General features: G+C 29.6%; 1 protein-coding gene across 1 annotated transcript; it reads right to left on the bottom strand.

Annotated features, from left to right (window-relative positions):
- Nucleotides 1–1,817: 1,817 nt before the first annotated feature.
- On the bottom strand, nt 1,818–14,828 carry LOC115714319 (lupeol synthase). Its single transcript, XM_030642973.2, has 14 exons — nt 14,407–14,828; nt 6,452–6,637; nt 6,070–6,357; nt 5,865–5,949; nt 5,125–5,291; nt 4,560–4,748; nt 4,327–4,440; nt 3,991–4,230; nt 3,628–3,726; nt 3,492–3,548; nt 3,342–3,388; nt 2,780–3,182; nt 2,254–2,337; nt 1,818–2,153 (listed from the first exon to the last, which is right to left on the bottom strand). The coding sequence occupies exons 1-14, from the start codon at nt 14,608–14,610 to the stop codon at nt 2,034–2,036; spliced, it is 2,283 nt and encodes a 760-aa protein (XP_030498833.1). The 5' UTR covers nt 14,611–14,828; the 3' UTR covers nt 1,818–2,033.
- Between the last annotated feature and the right edge of the window lie 5,152 nt (nt 14,829–19,980).

The following is a 19,980-nucleotide window of genomic DNA, read 5'->3' as shown; positions in this document are numbered from 1 at the left end:
CGATTTCTTTCAAAAATTGATTTGGGGAAAAACTAAAGAGAGAGAGAGAGAGAGAGAGAGAGAGAGAGAGAGAGAGAGAGAGAGAGGTAGATTGATCAAATCATATGAGAGAGAGAGAGAGAGAGAGACGATGTGTTTTTTCTGTGACCTTCGAGATTGAGATCTGGCAGGGAGAGAGGATAATGATGGATGTGCTAGGGCTTCAAAAGTTTGAAGAAGAAAATGAGTTTCATTTGTGAAAATTTGGGGTCATTACAAAAATGAAAGTTTTTTGCTTCGATAAATAACACTAGCAAAACAGTTAACTTCTGTTTCCAACCGAAGCTAAAAAAAACGTAGCGTCTATTTTTCACTAAAGCTAAATGTAAAAGAATATTTTTAAATTTTCTCTTTTTACCTCGGTTGCTCTATTTGCGTTGAAGTATTGCTTGCACTAATTATATTCTTTTAGCTTCGGTTATCCACTGAAACATAAAATCTTCATTTTTTCTTGCTTCAGTCAACCATTTTAGTATGACGTGTTGACCGACAAAAATTTGACATTTTGTAGTAGTGCTTAGGCACCCAGGTTGACATATACCATGCGAATTGTGGTTCCATTACTCAAAATACGATTCCGTCTCAAGCATTATTCTTGTTTTTCTCCAAAAACGACATATGAGACTTGGAATCAGAACAAAATATCATCCAAGTTGTTGTTTAGCCCCCGAGAATCACCAAATGACACACTAGGCGCCAAGGTTGACATTTAACCTAGAGCTCAATGTTTTGTCCATCACACAGTAGTTATGTCTCGGGCATCAGTTTACTTTTTCTACCAAAATAAGATTTGGATACTTCAGCAAGTCAATATCTCATGTACATGTGTCATGTGCAAGCCCACCGATAGCCACTAACACTAATGATCACCTAGTCGTCACCTTCTTGTTACCGGTGATCAACTGGACATCTCCTGCGCGCATCGAGAAAAATCACCAAGAGATGGTGAAGAACTTCATCAGAGTCAAAGAATGAACTAGGGAATGCTTTCACAATACTTGGAATCTCATCAAAATATGCTTAAAGTCCAAGAAACAGAGTTTTGAGCGCCCATGTTGACGTTTAATGTCAACTTGGCCGCCCATCAACCCGACAGATCTTTCAACACTACATATTGCTCAGTATTTTGGCTATAACTCACTCAAGTTTATCCAAATGACACGGTTCAAGTGGCATTAGAAAGCTCTTTTCAAGATGGATCTAAGCTTGGCTTTTGTTCTTCCCACAATTTTGAAATTTTTGGCCTCATAATAGGTTCGCGAGCTCCGCAACGATTTCCCAGTGAATTTCAAGAGAATTTTTTTATTATTTTATTATAATTTAATTGGACCTCCTTCACTATAAAAGGAGAGCTCATCTAGCTCATTTTACAAATTCTTCATTCTCTCTACAAGATCAGAGTTTATCTCTCCACATGTGTTTCCCTCTCTAAAAATTGTGAGGTGAAGCTCTCGTTAATTATTTTTTCTCGGGGTCTCTTGTAAGCTATTTGTTTTTTATGATAATAAAAGATCAATATAGACGTAGCTCTATTATTATCGCGATATGGAGAGTGACTATGTTGTCTCTTTAGTTTTATATTTTTCATGTGCCATTATCGCTTATCAGACGATACGGAGTTAGCCCCTTTTGAGCGTCAACATGAGTTATTTTAATAACTTAACCAAATTTTAATAACCTAACTCATACTTTTATAGATATAATAAATATACTATATATTTATTTGAAAAGATATACTGTATTGAAAGATATAAAAATATAGCATTGTATATACTAAGTTTCCTCAAACATTTTGCAATAGGTATTAATTATATTTTTGAAATTGTACATTTAATTATGCTGATTTTCATCCAAAATTCTTTTGTTGGGTTGCAGGAAAAATAATATATATCAATAATTTAATTTACATACAAATAAAAATCAATATTTAATTTAATCCAATCTTATCTTCATTTAGCTTGCTCCAAACATGCAATATCTTAGCTAGTCTTCATTTAATTTGAAGATGGTAATGGAACCAAATTACGATACTCAGCCAAAGCCCAAGTAGGAAAGATATTTCTATACGCTCCATAATGCAACATGCAGTTCCTCATAAAAACCCCCATAAGTTCCTGCCATTATTAAAACACAACCAAGAATTATTAAACGTCATAAAAGTTTGTATATTTTATTATATAAGGACAACTCTTCTAATTGTGAATCATATAGTACCTGTTGGGGGAAATCACCATCTTCTAATTGAGAATTCATTAATAATTTTGCAGCACGATGGATAGGAGTAGGATCTCTTTCAGCCTATAAAAATTATATAAATATTGGGAAAAAAAAAAACCATTAGCATATATATACAATTGGCAAACCCACATAGAGGTAAGGGGTGTATATATATTTCTTACTTAATTATATATAATGTATATTTATAGCACAATGCTAATCGTTAAGCTAATTTATATACATCATAATTCATAGAAGCCAATAAGGATATTTTCATTTTTAACATTTTATGTTTACTTTTTGAACAACTTATTTATTCTTTGTTTTTTTTTTTACTTTAATTTATATTTAATGTTATAAAAATATAAATTTGTATCAATATTTAACATGTTATACCTTATACGTAGAAACCAAATACACCCCATCCTTTTTTAAAAAAAAATAAGTCCCCTACACTTTAAATTCTAATTAAGGTTATATATTTTTATATAACAAAAACTATTAAAAGCATATTAGTACGAACCTGTCCCCCATGAATTAATCCCATTAGTCCTAAAGCAGTTTGCACCAAGATAGAGTGGTCTCCTTCAAAAGGTGTGTAGAGTTTGTTAGTACAAGAAGTGTAGCTCTCTGCCCATCCACCATCTTCTCTTTGTGTTTCTAGTAAGAACTCAACGCCTCTGCGAACCGCTTCACAGTTGTTGTAGTGTCTTCCTGCAGCTTCCAATCCTCTAATGGCAAACCATGTGCCATACACAAAACAGATTCCCCAATATCCATACCAAGACCCATCAGCCATTTGTGTATCTTCAAGGTAATTAGCAGCATTGGTGATGAATTTATCAACCTCTTTCTTTCTGTGCCTAGGATGTAATTTCCTAAACAGATTTAATGCCTGGATTGAAGAAGAGGTGCACTCTATGTACCTGTTTATATATGTAAATATAGATAGAGAGAGAGAGAAAGCCGGCCATGAGTATAAAGTGATAACATTGAAAAAGATTAGAGCCGATTTTTTATACATAATTTTCTCTATTGATATGTATACACAATATTGATAATTCATGTATGATAATTTTACTTACTCATATTCAATAACAAGGTCTTCAAGAAACTCCACCGGGTTGAGCCACTGAAAAAAGAAAAGAAATAATATTATTTTTTACTAGTTTTAATAATGAAGATTGATGTAAATTAAAATATGATTATGAATTTTTTTTAAGTAATTTAATTACCTCCAACCATTTTGGAGCTCCAGTTGGCTCCCAAGCTGAAACACCGCCGTTTGGACTCTAATTTATTAAAAATGTATTAGTCAATATTAAGTTAGTTTATTAATACATTAAGATTGCTACTATTTAAATGCCGTACCTGTAATGACATTATCACATTTACAGCATCATACATGTGCTCTGCTTCCATTGGCTCACCCACAAGGTTCGATGGCATCATTTCTAACAAAAGGCAACACTAAAATATTTGCAACAAGTTTTTGTTAATAATAAATTATTTTGTTTATCAATCGGGTATGATATAATCATTACATAAATTTAAATATTATGATATATTTATATATATAATGCAGGCGTGGATCAGGCACAGACAAGGTCTGTTCTTAGGTTCTTTCTCAAAATTTAAATAAATGCCTTTTTTTTCTTCCGCCCAAATTTTCCCAAAATTTAAAACTCGGGATTAGTCTTGTATAATGGATAAGTAGCATAATAACAATTATACCTTTAAACCTTCAGCAGTACAATCAGAAACTTGCCAACCATGATCACGGTCAGAGAAAGTCCATGCTCCTTTAGAAATATGTCGAAAATGGTCTAAATGATTAGGAGGATTCTCTCTAACTTGAGACATCTTTAAAAACTCGTGTGCTTTCTTTAGTACAGCTGCAATTTCCTTATTAATATTTCCAGCAACTAGTGCTTGAACTGTGAGACTACAATCCCATGTTTGACTACCAAAACTCTGCATATATTGTATACTAATAAGAATCATTCATAATGGTTCATTAACATTAATTAGATTGAATTATTAAAGCTTAGTAATATTGCATGTACTAACTTGCATAGTGAGACCATCTTCCGCTACCCATAAATAATCATCGACTCTTGGAATATGTTTCTTGAAATATTCTCCATGAGGGTCTTCGACCCAACACGCTAGCATCATCAATGGCTAAAATAAAAAAAAAAAAAATACATATTTTTTATTAATGAGTTTATATAGTTATATAATTTTTATTATTTTGTCTATTATTAGAATAAGTATATAATTTATGCAAGTTATTAATTTACCTTCTCGATACATCCAATTGTAATATATCGACTATTTTCATCCTCATAATGTATGTGCTCCATTGCTCTTTGAATTGCTTTTTCTCTTATTTTATTGAATGGCCATGTATTAATAATAGGCTCGGCAAGATAGTACACACCATCCCATAAGAGACGCTGTACTTTTCCGTGAGGATAGTAGTTATCCTCCTGTATTCGACCATAAAGGCAAATTAAATTCATGTTTATTTTATTCGTAAACTGCAAAATTTTGATTGGATATTTCTAGAAAAATAACACGACACAAATATCGGATAATTTTCAAAAATATTATTTTTTTTAATATTTATTCACAATTTTACAGTATAAATTTTTATTGACAAAATATATTTTTAAAGTTTTAAAATTATAAAAATATACTTTACTTCATAAAAATAAAAAAATTTCCGAGTATTTTTATATATATATTTTTTTAAAAAAATTTAATCAATATATTATGTAAATAATTACAAAGATAAATATATAAAAAGAAAAAAAAAATCAAAGTGCACTAATATAAAAAAAAAAATATATATTGTTATATTACCTTAGCACATACATGACGCATTTTGCTCCATTTGATTTTTTGGTAAGGAAGGATGTGAATTTCTTCCCTTAGTTGCTTAATGAGAGGTGTAATCTCACCGACAAACTTTCTTCCATAAAAATAGGACATAGGCATGAAGGTTAACCGACAATAACAAAACATTTTGGCTGTTCATACAATATTAAATGTGTGTTAATTAGTAATTTTCTAAAATTGTCAAGAGTATACAAAACATGTTTAAGAGTGGTAAATTATTTTGGTAAGAAAAAAAAAAAAGAATGATCTATATGGTGCTATAGTAAGTAGTTATTGTTTTAAATCACTAGCTATAAATATTTCATTCATATATTGAGTACATAAATAAGTTGCAACTTTATTATTTTATATAATATAAATAATGTGTATACACAAGATTTTCATAAGTTTTTAAGAAATTTAAAGTAACTTAGGATGCAATATTATGATATAAAACTTATTGCACCCATGTATAAATGTCAAAACAAGTGTACGTGTAAATTAGACATTTGAATATTAATTATAATTTGCTATCCTAAATTATCTGAAAAAAATTGTGAGAGATCGATCTTCTCTAACTATATTTAACACTACCTTCTCTAACTATAATAATGAAAAATAATCACATTATTACCTGATATTTTTTTGATATAAATATATATTAAAAAATATATTTATTTTGAAAATAATAATAAAGAAATATATTATGATAGTCGAATTATTACATGGATGAAGTGGAACCACAGATGGATAAAACCAAAATTCCGGAGGCATTGGGTTGCATCCTTCCCATTCATAGACACCAAGTATCTGCAATTAAAAAATTATTAAATACAATACTTTATATTATATATAGTTTAAAATATTTTTATATGTAGATAACATTAAATAATAAGTTTATATATATAGAGAGAATAATGAAGTACATACTGCCATCCAAGTCTTCCCCCAAGAGCCAGAGCCAACAGCACCACCATGATCATGAATCCATTTTCGAGCTTTAGAGCATGCATTATCAAGACCACCATCAGCAGATTCTCCAAGAATACGCATGGCTAGGTAGTTAAGAACCGTACACATCATCATACTTGGGCCCTCAATATGCAATCCCCACCCTCCATCTTTATTCTGATGACAATACATGTACCATAACATTTCTCTCTTATGATGTTCATTGAATACTTTGTCCAAGTGTCCACAAATATACATGCAAAATACCTACATTAAGAATAATATAATAATAATAAATCTGTCATTAAAATGGATTATATATGATGATTATAATTTTGTGCATTAAGTTAATTTAACTGACCAATGGAGGAATATAGAACATGACACCAGCATTTTGAGCTGGCCAATGACCATGGGGCGATTGCAATGCAGACCAAAAACTAATAGACCTTTTCATAGCTGCATCTGCTTTCTCATATGTGATTTCTTCATCATCCTCCACTTTTACTTGAGGAATTGTTTGTTTGAACTTATTCTCCCTTAGCATCTACTCAACAATATCCATATATAAATCATCATCATCCTCGTTACATCTTAAATCTTTTTATTCACAATATTTTTTTTTAAGAATAGACAATTAATAATAATTTATTATTTAAACTAACTTTCTAATAAGACAAAAATTGGATCATAACAATTTTTTTTTTTTTTATATTTTTACGATATTTTATAAAAATATAAAAAAAATACAAAAATTACATAAAAATAACAAAAAAACAACAACAAATCAATTCAAAAAATAATATATGAATAATAATAAAAAAATAACTATAAAATAACAAGAATACAACATAAAAATAAAAGACTATATTTTTGTAAATAAGATCTAAAACACCGTAAAAATATTAAAAACTCTGTACAAATTGAATATTTATAATTTTTTTTTTATTGTTTTTATGTTTTTTGGAAATTTACTAAACTATCTAAGTTAATGGTGATGCTTTAGTAAGAGTTTGGACCTAATTAATAATTTTCTTTATCAAAGAAAGATATCTTTCGTATATTATTATATAAATGTATAATAAACGTGACCATAATCTAATAGTATAAAATCCTCTTTTGATTTAATTTATTAATTAATGGTTATAGTATATATAATCAATGTGTATAACATGTTCAATATTTGGAACATGATCCCTCGGCAAAATCTCACAATGGTAAGCTTGATTATATATTATATAATTAAGTTTTCCTATTAAGTCATCTCTCTGGACTAATTGATAAACAGCAAATATTTAATCTAAACTCTAGATTCTGTGTGTCACCTGAAGCAATATTAAATAAAGTAGAAAACACTTCTCTATCTTATTCTTCAAAATATTTTATTAAAAGTCAAGTACGTTACCTATTTTTACATTATTTTATATATTTTTTATATTTTTTAACAATTATAATATTATATTGAATACTTTTTATTATTAAAATAAGTAAAAAATAAATAAAAAGTAAGAAAGAGAAAATAATAAACAATTAATTAGTGTAAAATAAAATATAAATTTATAAATAAAAAATTGAAGAAAAATATTTGAAAAACCCAAAAACTTAAAAATTCATCATCTACATGTAATTTGATGTAAAATAAAGAAAAATGATGTAGTACTATTGTATTATTTTTTAGCTAAAAATTTAAAAATAAACTATTTTAGCTACTCTAATATATGATTTCCTTGTGTGTTTTTTACGGGAAGAAGTTAAAAAATATTTTATTTTTTTATCCATTAATCAAAAATATCCTTATATTATATTTTATTAAAATATATCAATTTTTTTGAGTGGTTTACCAATATACTATTACTCTTTACTTAAGTCTAGCATATAATTTACATTAACTTAAGGGGTCTAATGGGGACATCATCTATAAAAGTGAGTATATCTTAAAAGATATAAAAATAGAGGTAAAAATTAAAATAAATAAAATAAAATGAGTATACAATGTAATTTTCTCTTTTTTAAGAGTAGTAAAAATAATAAGTTTGAAAACACCGGATATATTATTGTGCCTTAACTAATTTCTTCGTAGACCTATTTTTCTATTCTGTACAATACATGTTTATAAATAAATTTACCTTAAATTCTAAAAATATTTATGTTTACAATAATTAACATTTTTTTATTAAATATATAGGGTGGAAATTTATGTTAATTTATTATATATTTTGTAACAACATCATTTAAAACTAAAAAGGGATGTAAAAACAAAAAACTGTTGGCAAAAAAAAAAAAAACTCTTGCTCATATTTCTAGATTTTTCTACTATTTCTACTTTATTTCATCTGCAAATTAGGGCTGTACAAAAAAATTTGTAAACCGCCTAAACCGAATAACCCGCCCAAACCGAACTGAAAAAACCGATAAAAATTACAAACCGAAATAACCCGAAAAAATTACAAACCGCCCAATCTGTTAATTGGGCAGGTTGAAAATAGGTCCAACCCGCCCAATTAAACCGACCAACCCGACCAACCCGATTTTGCACTTTTTTTTTTTTACTTTTTAGTTTTTATTATATATATAATATAAATGATTAAATATATAATAATATAAAGTTATATACTTAATTATTAGTTTTAAAGTCATATATATGGTATTGTACTTTGGTGGAATTTGATATTTTTAATTTATTTTTAAAATTTTTGTTAATTTTGACTTTAAAACTAAAAAAAAAAAAAAAATTTGGCCGGTTTGGGCGGGTTAACCCGACCAAACCGCCCAAACCGTTGGTCGGTTTATAGAATTTTTTTTTTTAAATTGGGCGGGTTGCACTTAAATTTTAGCAACCCGAACTTTAGATTGGGTTAGAAAATATATAGGATAAACCGCCCAAACCGACCGATGTACAGCCCTACTGCAAATTGTCACAATTACATGGAGCAAGAAATTAACTAGATTTCTCAGCCTATTGGGCCAAGCCCAATGAAAGTAGTCACTAGAATTAGGGGTAAGTTGAAAAATACCTCTTTTATTAATCAATTAATCAAATTTACTTCTAATTTTATATTTATTTGAAATATACCTCTTTTTATATATATTGTATCCAAAATATCCTGACATAAGAGAGTCACATGGAGAGTATCTTGAAGTGACAGGGGCAAAATTAGTACAATATTTAAAAAAAAGAGAGAAAAATGATAGACTTTAAAAAAAAAGGGTAAAAATAAAAGAGGACAATATAAAAAGGGTATAGAGTGTAATTTCCTCCTAGAATTATCTAGCAAAATTATAGTCCGTAACTAACCTACTTTTTATTTTATTTTATTTTTTTTGTTTTGGAAAGAAACTAGGGTAAATACCATTTTAGATCTTGTATTTTGCAAAAGTTATTAATTGAACCTTCTATTTTATTAAATGACAAAATGGACCATATATTTTCTAAAATAGTAAAAATAAGACTCTGAGCTTAATTTTCGACAATTTTTTTTTAATATAACCAACTTGAAGACAATTCCTAACATGAACAGATACAAAAAATGTAAACAGTTTTCTCATAACACATTTAGATTGGATTATTATTAAATTTTATTTTGACAAAAAATTAGTTCAGGATCCTATTTGTACTATTTTGAAAAATAAAGGGTCCATTTTGTCATTTAACAAAACAGAGAGTTCAATTGATAACTTTTGCAAAACACAGGGTCCAAAATAATATTTACCAAAAAACTAACCTACTTTCAACAGGTGTATATAAGACCTTGGTTATATTGAGATATGATATAAACTTGAGATAAGTTGAAAAATACCTCTTTTTTATATTTATTAATCAAAAATACCCTCATAATATATTTTATTAAAATATACTTATTTTTTTGAGTGGGTTGTCTAATATAAACTCACTCACTAATTAAGTTTAACATATAATTTAAATTAACCTAAGGGATCTAATGTTTAAAAAATATAAAAATGAAGGTAAAAATTAAAACAAATAAAATAAAGTGGGTATACAATGTAATTTCCTCTATAAACTTTTATATACAAAAATTATTAAAGTTAGCTTAGTGGTGAGGGAGGGATGGGAGAAAGAGAGAGGTCATGGGTTCGAACCCAAGACCTTTAAGCTATTAAAGCTATTAATTAATTGTAAATATCATTACAATACACTACAAAATTAACTTTGGTATATAAATAAAATAATTATATTTTCACGTATTACGTTATCATACCAAAAAAATAATGAACGGCCAATACCAAGCCTTTGGGAAAATAAAGTTTTAATTTTATCATATACTATAATTAATCATGATAATTTTTTAATGGCTCGTTTGGTTCGCTGTATTGTACTATATTATATTGTATTGGGTTGGATTAGATTGTATTGTATTGTATTAGTATTATTTAATACAATACTATGTTTGAAATTGACTTGTATTAATAGATTGTGTAAAGTTATTATATTTTTTTAATACACTCGACCCCAACACCAACTACAGGTTAGGTTCGGGTCCGAGTCCAGTCTAGGGTTCGAGTTTTGGTCTGGGTTTGAGTTTGGGTCCGGGTCTGAGTTTGGATCTGGGTCCGGGCCCGGGCCAAAGATTGGTGTTGACCCCGAATCCTTTGTAAATATTATAATACAAGCTAATACGGACCATTTGTCATGTATTAAATAATACAACATGTATTTTATTAAAAATTTTGATTTTAATAATTAATACAATACATTACTTTATCCAAACATAGTGTTCTTTATTATTTAATACAATACGTCCTTTATACGGCGTACCAAACGAGCCCTAAGGAAAAATGTGCTTAGAGCATCTCCATTGGTATAACTTTAGATGATGCTTGGTGAAGTGGAAATATTATGTGGCAAAATATTGAGATGCAATACTATTGGAGAAAAAATGATGTCATTTTAGAAATTTGTATGGATGCTATGTTGTAGCATTGATGCTATTTATTTTTTTAAAAAAAAAATTAAAGCTAAAAAGTTATTGTAGATAAAAATTAGGATATATATTAAATAATAATCTGTGAAATCATAATTATAGCATTTTTAAAGAGTGCTATACATTGGGGTGTTTTTAGAAGTAAGTGTCAAAAATGATGTGGAAGAGATAAAATAAAATATTATATTTTTAGATAATGTGTAAATTTGTACCATCCTTAAAGGATGCTACCATTGGAGATGTTCTTAGTATCATTTAGAGGTGGTATCCTACAATTGATTAGCGACATTTTTTAAAAGAATTTACTTAAGTTATATAGTATCTGAAACTTAATTACACTAATAGAAGTATAATACTGAAGAGGGTGCTAGACACCACTAGTGTCATTTAACATTTATTTTATCGTAGTGCCTAATAACAAAATTCTTTGGCTACTCTTTTTATTTATTTATATTTTTTAAATTATAATTTCATCGGGATAAGTTAAAGTGGTAGGAAAAATTACCATCCGATTTCGATACTAACTTTTCATTTAGCCTAGGCACTCTTCATGAGATTATTAGTTTACATTACAGGGCTAACCCTAAGTAATAATGGGCCTAACAAATTTGCTGAGGGTGTGTTTTATCTTAAATAAAATGTAAGTATAATTGAGTTTTTTTTTTTTACAAAAATTTTCAAAATTATTATTTTTTTCAATACAAAAAATATATTTTATAATAATTTTAGACCCTGACTTTGAGTGGACCTTAGACACGGGCCTAACCCACCTTAGTTCAGGCGGCCAGACCTATTACGTTAGTTTGCTGATTAATATTACACTATTAAGCAGCAACAACAACAATAATAATAATAATAGAAAACTAATATTACATAAAAAAAAAAAAAAAAAAAAAGACAAAATGTGCTTGATATCGGTTAGAGTAGAAGTGTAGAACAATCATTTTTGGTGAAGAAAATACACAACGACTTTAGAAATTTTGTTGCCTACTTTCGAATCGATTTATTAATTCGTGGGGTGCACAATATTTCACCTCACATATGATATGTGGACATCAATCAATCTAATTAAGGCCCTGTTTTTTATATTCCAGAAATTATATAATTAAAATTTCTAATGTGATGATATATATGGTAATCATTTAGGAAATTTTATAAATTTTGGTGACATTTTAAATAATTTTAAAGATAGACTTTAAATTTGTATAAAATCAGCTTCAACTACCCATTTATGAAACACAGATGTATTACAATCTCATTTTTCTTTATATAATGATGAGTAATGTAGTTATTTATAACTTAGACATAATTTTTCGAAAAATGATGAATAATTTACATTTTTGACAATACAAAGTATGTTTGATTATTTTAAGTCTATTTAATAGGTGGGTGAAATAATTAATTTGAAATTTATTTTCATTATTATAAATTATTCAAAATTTAATTAAAACGGATGAAAGATCTTAAACCATTACCATATTAATATATATAGTGTCATATATAAAAAAAAAAAATTAAACTATATAATTTCTCTTATTGTGAAAATAGGGGAAAAGGCCACACCGGTACAATTCAAGTGCCCTTGTGGAAATAGAGACACTCCTATCGGTGGCAAAAGGCCACACCCATACAATAGAAGTGCCCTACATGCATACACTAGTGATTATATATGTAAGGCATGACAAAAACTCAATTAGTTAAATTTTTTGGGACAAAAAGTTTTGTTATCCCCTGAATTATATAACACTTTGGGTTTGTTTGGAACGTCGTATTAGATCGTATTGTATTGTATTATATTGAATTCGATTATATATCATATTTTTATATAATACTATATTAAACTTTAATTTATACTAAAATATTATATATTTATGTGTCCTTAAAAGTTAATGCTAGATATAGTTTTACATAAAAGTATTACATAAAATACAATTTAATATAATACTATACAATACAATACGATTTTAATAAAATATACCAAACGAACTCTTAGATTCTTGCTCTTTAAATTATTTAGTTTGGCAAAATTGACCCTAAACTATAACACTTATAAATTTTTGCTCCTATCCAAAAACCTAAGGACTTGTTGACATGACACTATAAAAAAATATTTTATAGTATTTTTATTAATTAATTGATTTAATTTTTTGAAAAAAAAAAGTAAAAATTATTTTTAAAATAAACAATAAATAAAAAGCTACTAAATAAATTATTTACATTACCTATTTTAGTAAAAAAAAATAATTGAACTAAAAAAAAAAAAAACTCAATTAAATATTAACAAATTAACTTAAAGCATGTTTAGTAATCATTTTGATTTTTTTTCTTTCTAATTTTTCTCTTTAGTTTTTAATTAATTAAACAAAAATTGTTTTTTTTATTGATTATCCAACCAGCACTGAATTTCTTTTTCTTCAGCCAGCGTTGCTCACTCCCTTTATTTCTTCATACTTTTTGTTGAGATTTATTTAAGTTCTTAATTTTTATTTCAAGTATAATATTATTTGTTTATAGATTTATATTTCAATTTTAATGTTGATATTATAAGTGTTTTATTTTACCCAAAAAAAAGTTTTACTTATTTAAATAAAGTTAGATATAATTATTTGTGTTTGTATTTATTTTATTATTATTTTTAAGGAATTAAAAAGTCAGTCTGTATTAACTTTTAGTTTTAAAATAATTATTACTTATTTTTTAAAATAAAAAATAATTAATTAATGAAATACCATAAAATATTTTATTATCCGTAAACCGTGAATTTTTTAAATAGAAGGAATAAAAATTTACAAGAACTATAATTTGAGGGGTATTTTTGCTAAGCAAAATCATTCATGGACAAGAGTCTATAAGTATAATAATTAATTAAGGGTAAAAAGTTTTTTTTTGTCCTATTGTTTTTATGAAAAAAAAAAGTAGGACAAGTTTTTTCTATAATTAAATCAAATAAATTAGTAGTCATGAAATTCTAAAAGTGATAAAAGAAAAAGAAAAGAGAGAAAGAGATGAAGATAGAAAGTGAAAATGAGAAAGAGTATGAAGATAAATATGAGAAAGATCTGAGGTTTTTAACAGAGACTCTGAGGCTATCCAAATCTTTTGTCGTGTCCCATTTTGTGTCCTATTCATATAAATACGGCATCTGTCTCTTATTGGACAAATAAAATTGATAAAAAGCTCTTTACTTTCTTTTTGGTCTGGTATTCCAGCACAATTTTTTAAAAACATAATTGATTATACTGTAAAATATAATTTCTTTTAACAATAATAATAACTTTTAATACCATTGATCTGCAATCATGAAAGCATATACGTACGATTTTATATATTAGAAAGCATAGAAATATATATGTTGATTATGTATATAAATATATACCTGAAATCGGGAGATGAGATCACTGGAGGGAGTGACTTTGTAACGATTTTTGTAGAAATTGTGGCGAGCCTCTTCGACTTGATCTCTCTCTTCAGGAGTCCCTGCTTTCTCATCAAACTCAAATCTTTGTCTTCCCAGAAAATTGTTTGTACTGTACAAATCAGGATCTTCATCACCTCCACTTCCAAATTTAATTTTCCACATTATTATTACTATATATTTTTATATATAAAAATAATAACACAATATATATTGGTATTTTGAAGAGGTAGTTAGAGGGAGAGATGGTTATTATTGGAATCTTTAATATTGTCTGAAACAAAACTTTGCAGGTTTGTCCTTTTATAACTACGTTCAGTCTTCAGAGGATCACACATCTATAATCTATGGTGTTATATTTTATAATATTTTTTCTTTGAAAAAGGATAGAAGCATCTATATTTAATAAATAATGTATTTATATTATATTACCATATTTAGTTTCTATTTTTTTTACTACATAATAATTAGGTTGGTTGGAGGATGACTTATAATATTATAATGTTCGGTCAATCAAATAAGGATTCCATTTACATGTACTCTTGGGAAAATGGCTTCCACTTGTAAGTATAATAAACGATCAACATATTCATTGCAAAACTATTTGATTATTTTAATATTAGGGAACTAATATGCGCGAAGTGTTGCCTACATTTTATAATTTTTATGTATATATATAGTATTTATATTAAGTAATATAATTTATAATATAATATTTTAATGTGTATATTATAAATAAATTAATAGTGTTAAAATTAAAAATATAGTTTGTTATTTCAAAATATATTAAAAAGTAAAGATTTTGTAACAAATATTATCGTTATAATTATTAAAAAAAATTTATTTTATGATTATTTTTTCGTATTTTTTTTTATAGATTTATATTCTAATAAATAGTTGTAAATATTTTTACTAAATAAATAAATCATAATTATTTATTATTTTTTAATTATTTTTAAATTCAAATGAAATAATTTTTTAATTCTTATTCTATCACCTTAATTTTTTTTTATTACTTCATTTAATTATCATAAGATATTATTATTAATTACTATAAAAATTGATTATATATTCATTAATTTAATCATAATTAGATTTATTATATCATTATTTATACTTTATTGTTGTATATAATTTTTTTTTTGAAAATGAAATATAAACTTCATTGAAATTTAGCATTCCGAGTACAAAAGGTCCTGAAAATCAGGTGATAAATTCTGAACATCAATGCTACAACCAGAAAAAAATCGGAAGTGCCTAGCCACATAGTGGGCAACTCTATTAGTTGATTGTTTAATAAAATTCAAAGAAACATGTGGAAGATAAGAAAATAAATGTTTACAATCGTTAACAACCAGCCCAAAAATAGAGGATGGCCTGAACGGTGAGCATACTGTCGGTTTCAATCTCCACTTTATCCCAACCCTTAGTTTTGATCCAACAAAGAGCTTCCTTAACTCCTATGGCTTTACAACTTCAGGTGCAAACGACCCTCGGTTGCATACTGCAATAGCATCCAATAAAATGCCTGAGGAGTTTCGGGCAACAATGCCAAAGCCGTAGGAGCCTTCTCCTTCAAAGAGAGCGGCATCAACATTAATCTTGATTGTATTAGATTCAGGTTTAGTCCATTGCTCAACGTTAGAGCCATTGGTTTAAAGAGCCAATGGCAATAAGTTTTGTTTATCTTGAGCTTTACGCCATTGATCAAGAGCAACTAATGCTGATGAAGAAACTTGTTGGGGAGAAGTTCTTTTTTTATTCCAAACCAGGTTGTTGCGTGCTTTCCATATTGCCCAACATAGCATAGCAATTCGACACTTTGTTTCCATATCAGAAACTTGGAATACATTGCAAAGCCACATTCCTACTGTGATATTAGAAGCAATAATTACTGTGGGGTGTGCATAATTCCAGCAAGATTGGGAAAAGAAGCAGCTGATGATGGCACGAGAAACCGATTCTGGATGGCTTTTGCATACGGGGCAGTTTGAAGAGATGTCTACATGCTTGGTAACAAGTTGTAAACAAGTGGGAAGGGCACTCGAAACAACCCTCCACATGAAGTTTTTAACTTTCAGAGGGATTTTTAGCTGCCAAAGTGAGCGCCAGAATCCAGAATTATCAGTACTAGTATGCTGGTTTTTCGATTTCTGCAGCAAAAGATAAGCACTTTTCACCGAGAAAGTGCCATTGCTTTCCCCTATCCATGACCAGCAGAGGCACATAATGGCAGCCCAAAAATCAAAGATGCATCGTGCATATTGAATATATCAGAAACAATCTCTCGGTCCCAAGAAAAGTTATCAATTTTAAAGAGGGAGTTTACCATCTTATTATGCAAGCTCGGGTGAGTTGTTGTGACAAACAGATTGGAGTTGTCAGGAAACCAAGGATGAGAGAGGATACTTGTGGTAGTCCCTGATCCTATAATGCGTCTGGCACCAATCTGAATAATGTCTTTTGCTTGCCATATACTCCTCTAGACAAAGCTTGGGTTGTTACCAAGTTCAGCATCAAGAAAATTAGATCGAGGAAAGTACCTTGCTTTATAAACTTGGCTGACAAGAGAGTTTGGTGAGATAAGTAGCCGCCAACCTTACTTAGCTAACATTGCAAGATTAAAATCATGTAGACGACGAAAGCCAAGGCAAGATCTTTGTGAACCGCCATCCTATCCCATGACATCCAAATTATCCCATTACCTTTACTAGATGTTGTCTTCTACCAAAAGTTAGCCATTAATGTTTCAATCTCGTTACAAATCTTAAGGGGAATGAGAAAAATACTTATAGCATAGGTGGGGAGGGATTGAATGACCGTCTGAGAAGTATCTCCTAACAGCACAAGACAAAAAATGACCATTCCAACTGTTGATTCGATTCACCACCTTAGTTTTAAAAAACCAAGAATTGCTGTCTTTTTCCTACCCATGGTATTTGGTAGGCCAAGGTACATGCTGTGTTCATCGGCTTCAGTCATCTCTAATGTTGAACATATTTGATTCTTTAGCATTTGATCAGTATTGGGGCTAAAGAAAATAGAAGACTTAGTGACATTCACCTTTTGCCCAGACACTATTTCAAAAGAATGAAGCAGGGTGCGAACATTCAAGGCCACATCATTGGTAGCTTGACAAAATAGGTAGCTATCATCAGCAACCAGCATATCTGATATCGTAGGGGCCCCATTAGCAACTCGGCAAACTTGGATAAGTTGATTAGCTTCAAATTTTTTGATGATTGAAGAAAATCCCTCAGCACAGATAATGAAGAGATATGTCAAAAGCGGGTCTTCTTGACGGATACCTCAAGTTGGAATGATCGGTCCCATAATATGGTTATTGTGAACAATAGTATATCTGACCATAGTGACACATTCCATAACAAGCTTCACCCATTTATCAGCAAATCCCATACGGAGCATGACGGCACGCAAATAATCCCATTCAACACGGTCGTAAGCTTTGCTCATGTCAAGCTTTAAAGCCATGAACCCTTTTTTCCCTCTTCATTTCCGTTTCAAGTAGTGCATTAATTCAAAAGCCACCATGATATTGTCTGAAATGAGTCGACTAGGTCTGAAGGCACTCTGTGTTTCTGAAATAACAGCATCAATCAGAGAACGCATACGGTTGGCAAGAACTTTAGCACCAATCTTGTAGGCTACATTGCATAGAGCAATAGGGCGCAAGTCTCCCATGGTAGAGAAAATTTTCTTTTTGGGAATAAGAACCAGATTGGTAGTGTTGAATTCGCTAGGAAATGTACCAGTATCAAAGAAATCAGATACTAATTTAACCAGATAAGTACCTACAATATCCCAGTGATGTTGATAGAAACCCGGTCCCATACCATCCGGTCCAGGAGCTTTATCAGGATGCATTTGGAAGAGAGCTTGCTTGACTTTCTCAGCAGTAATAGGCCTAAGAAGATCTTCATTTTGTTCACGAGTGACAGAGCATCGAATGTTCTCCACCACGCTCTTACATATAGTCCCAGCAGCAGTAAAAAGATCAGAAAAGTAATTTGTAATAACCAGATTCAGACCTGAACCCCGATCCTTCCAATCACCATTTGGATCTTTTAATCTCAGAATTCGGTTGCTGCGTTTCCTTGTGCTGGCTGAGGCATGAAAATATTTACTGTTTTTGTCTCCCTAATGAAGCCAATGTTGCTTAGATCTTTGCTTCCAGTAAAGTTCTTGCTGAGCTAAAATCTCAAAATAATTATTTTTTTCATCATCAAAATCGGCAGTGGCAGAATGGTTGCTTGAATTTTTCATGGCAGCCGTATGATTTTTACTTTTTTTTTTTCAGCCTATTCTTGAAGTTCCCAGGAAGTTCAAACCCCCATTCTCTCAAACTTTTACTGCAATGTTTTATTTTATCAGCCAGAGTAAGATTGTCATAGACTTCCCAACAATTTTTCACAAGTTGCTTGCAATATGGCTCGCGAGACCAAGAATTTTCATAACGAAAAAATTGGAGATGACTACCACGATTACTCACATCAGGTTGCAGAAAAATAGGAGTATGATCACTAGAAGAAAAATCACAATTTGATAATATAGCTTAATATCAAGCCAATGTTGAGTAACAAGGACTTTATCTAACCTGATTTCAACATGTTGACTGCTTCCTCTCCCACATTCCCAGGTGAAGGCATCGCCGTGGAGCTTCAAATCAAAGAGACAACAATGACGAATAACCTCTTGTAAGCCATTAAACAGATAAGAGGGATAGGGTCGTCCGCCTCTTTTTTCATCTTGAGAAGCAATGTTATTAAAGTCGCCTATAATACACTAAGGTTGAGGCGAGTGAGGAGCAATAGACTGGTCACGGAGGGATCAATTTGGTTCCCCATAGAAACCAGTGAGTCTCCATCGTGCAGAACCAGGAGAATGAATTTCAATGTCAATGTGGTTGTCCGAATATCCAAGAAGATGGGCATCATCAGTATTTTTCTAAAGAAGAGCAAGACCACCTTTTCTGCCTTGAGCTTCAACAATAAAACAACTATCAAAGCCCAATTTATTTTTTATACGGTCCATTACATCTTTTTTGCACATAGTCTCACATAGGAAAAGAAAATTGGGTTTCTTCTGGACACAAATGTCTGTAAGGAATTGAATAGCCCGTGAGTTCCCAAGCCCACGGTAATTCCAGCTAAGAGTATTCATAATGAGCGGTGGGCCTGTCACCAGAGCCCACCATAAAATCATTTTTTGACAACTCCTCAGTATTTGCAAGAATACCAATATTTAACTCATTAGCTTGTTCCATATCAGCTACATTTTCCATATGTGAACCCATAATGGGACCCTTCTCCACACGTTTCCTTTTAAGAGCCGATATGGTAAGTTCATCATCAAACACAAAGGGAATCATTCTCATTAATCACAATTGATGGACCATTTTCTCCATTACCTCCATTGACTATGTTAATATCAGCATCCCTAACATCACGCATAAAGTCAGTTGGCACACTATGATCAAAATAAACAAATTTACCATGATTGGATACTGAAGTGAAT

The sequence above is a fragment of the Cannabis sativa genome, chromosome 4 (assembly GCF_029168945.1).
Source record: "Cannabis sativa cultivar Pink pepper isolate KNU-18-1 chromosome 4, ASM2916894v1, whole genome shotgun sequence".
NCBI lineage: Eukaryota > Viridiplantae > Streptophyta > Magnoliopsida > Rosales > Cannabaceae > Cannabis > Cannabis sativa.
This window is presented reverse-complemented; position numbering and strand designations above follow the sequence as displayed.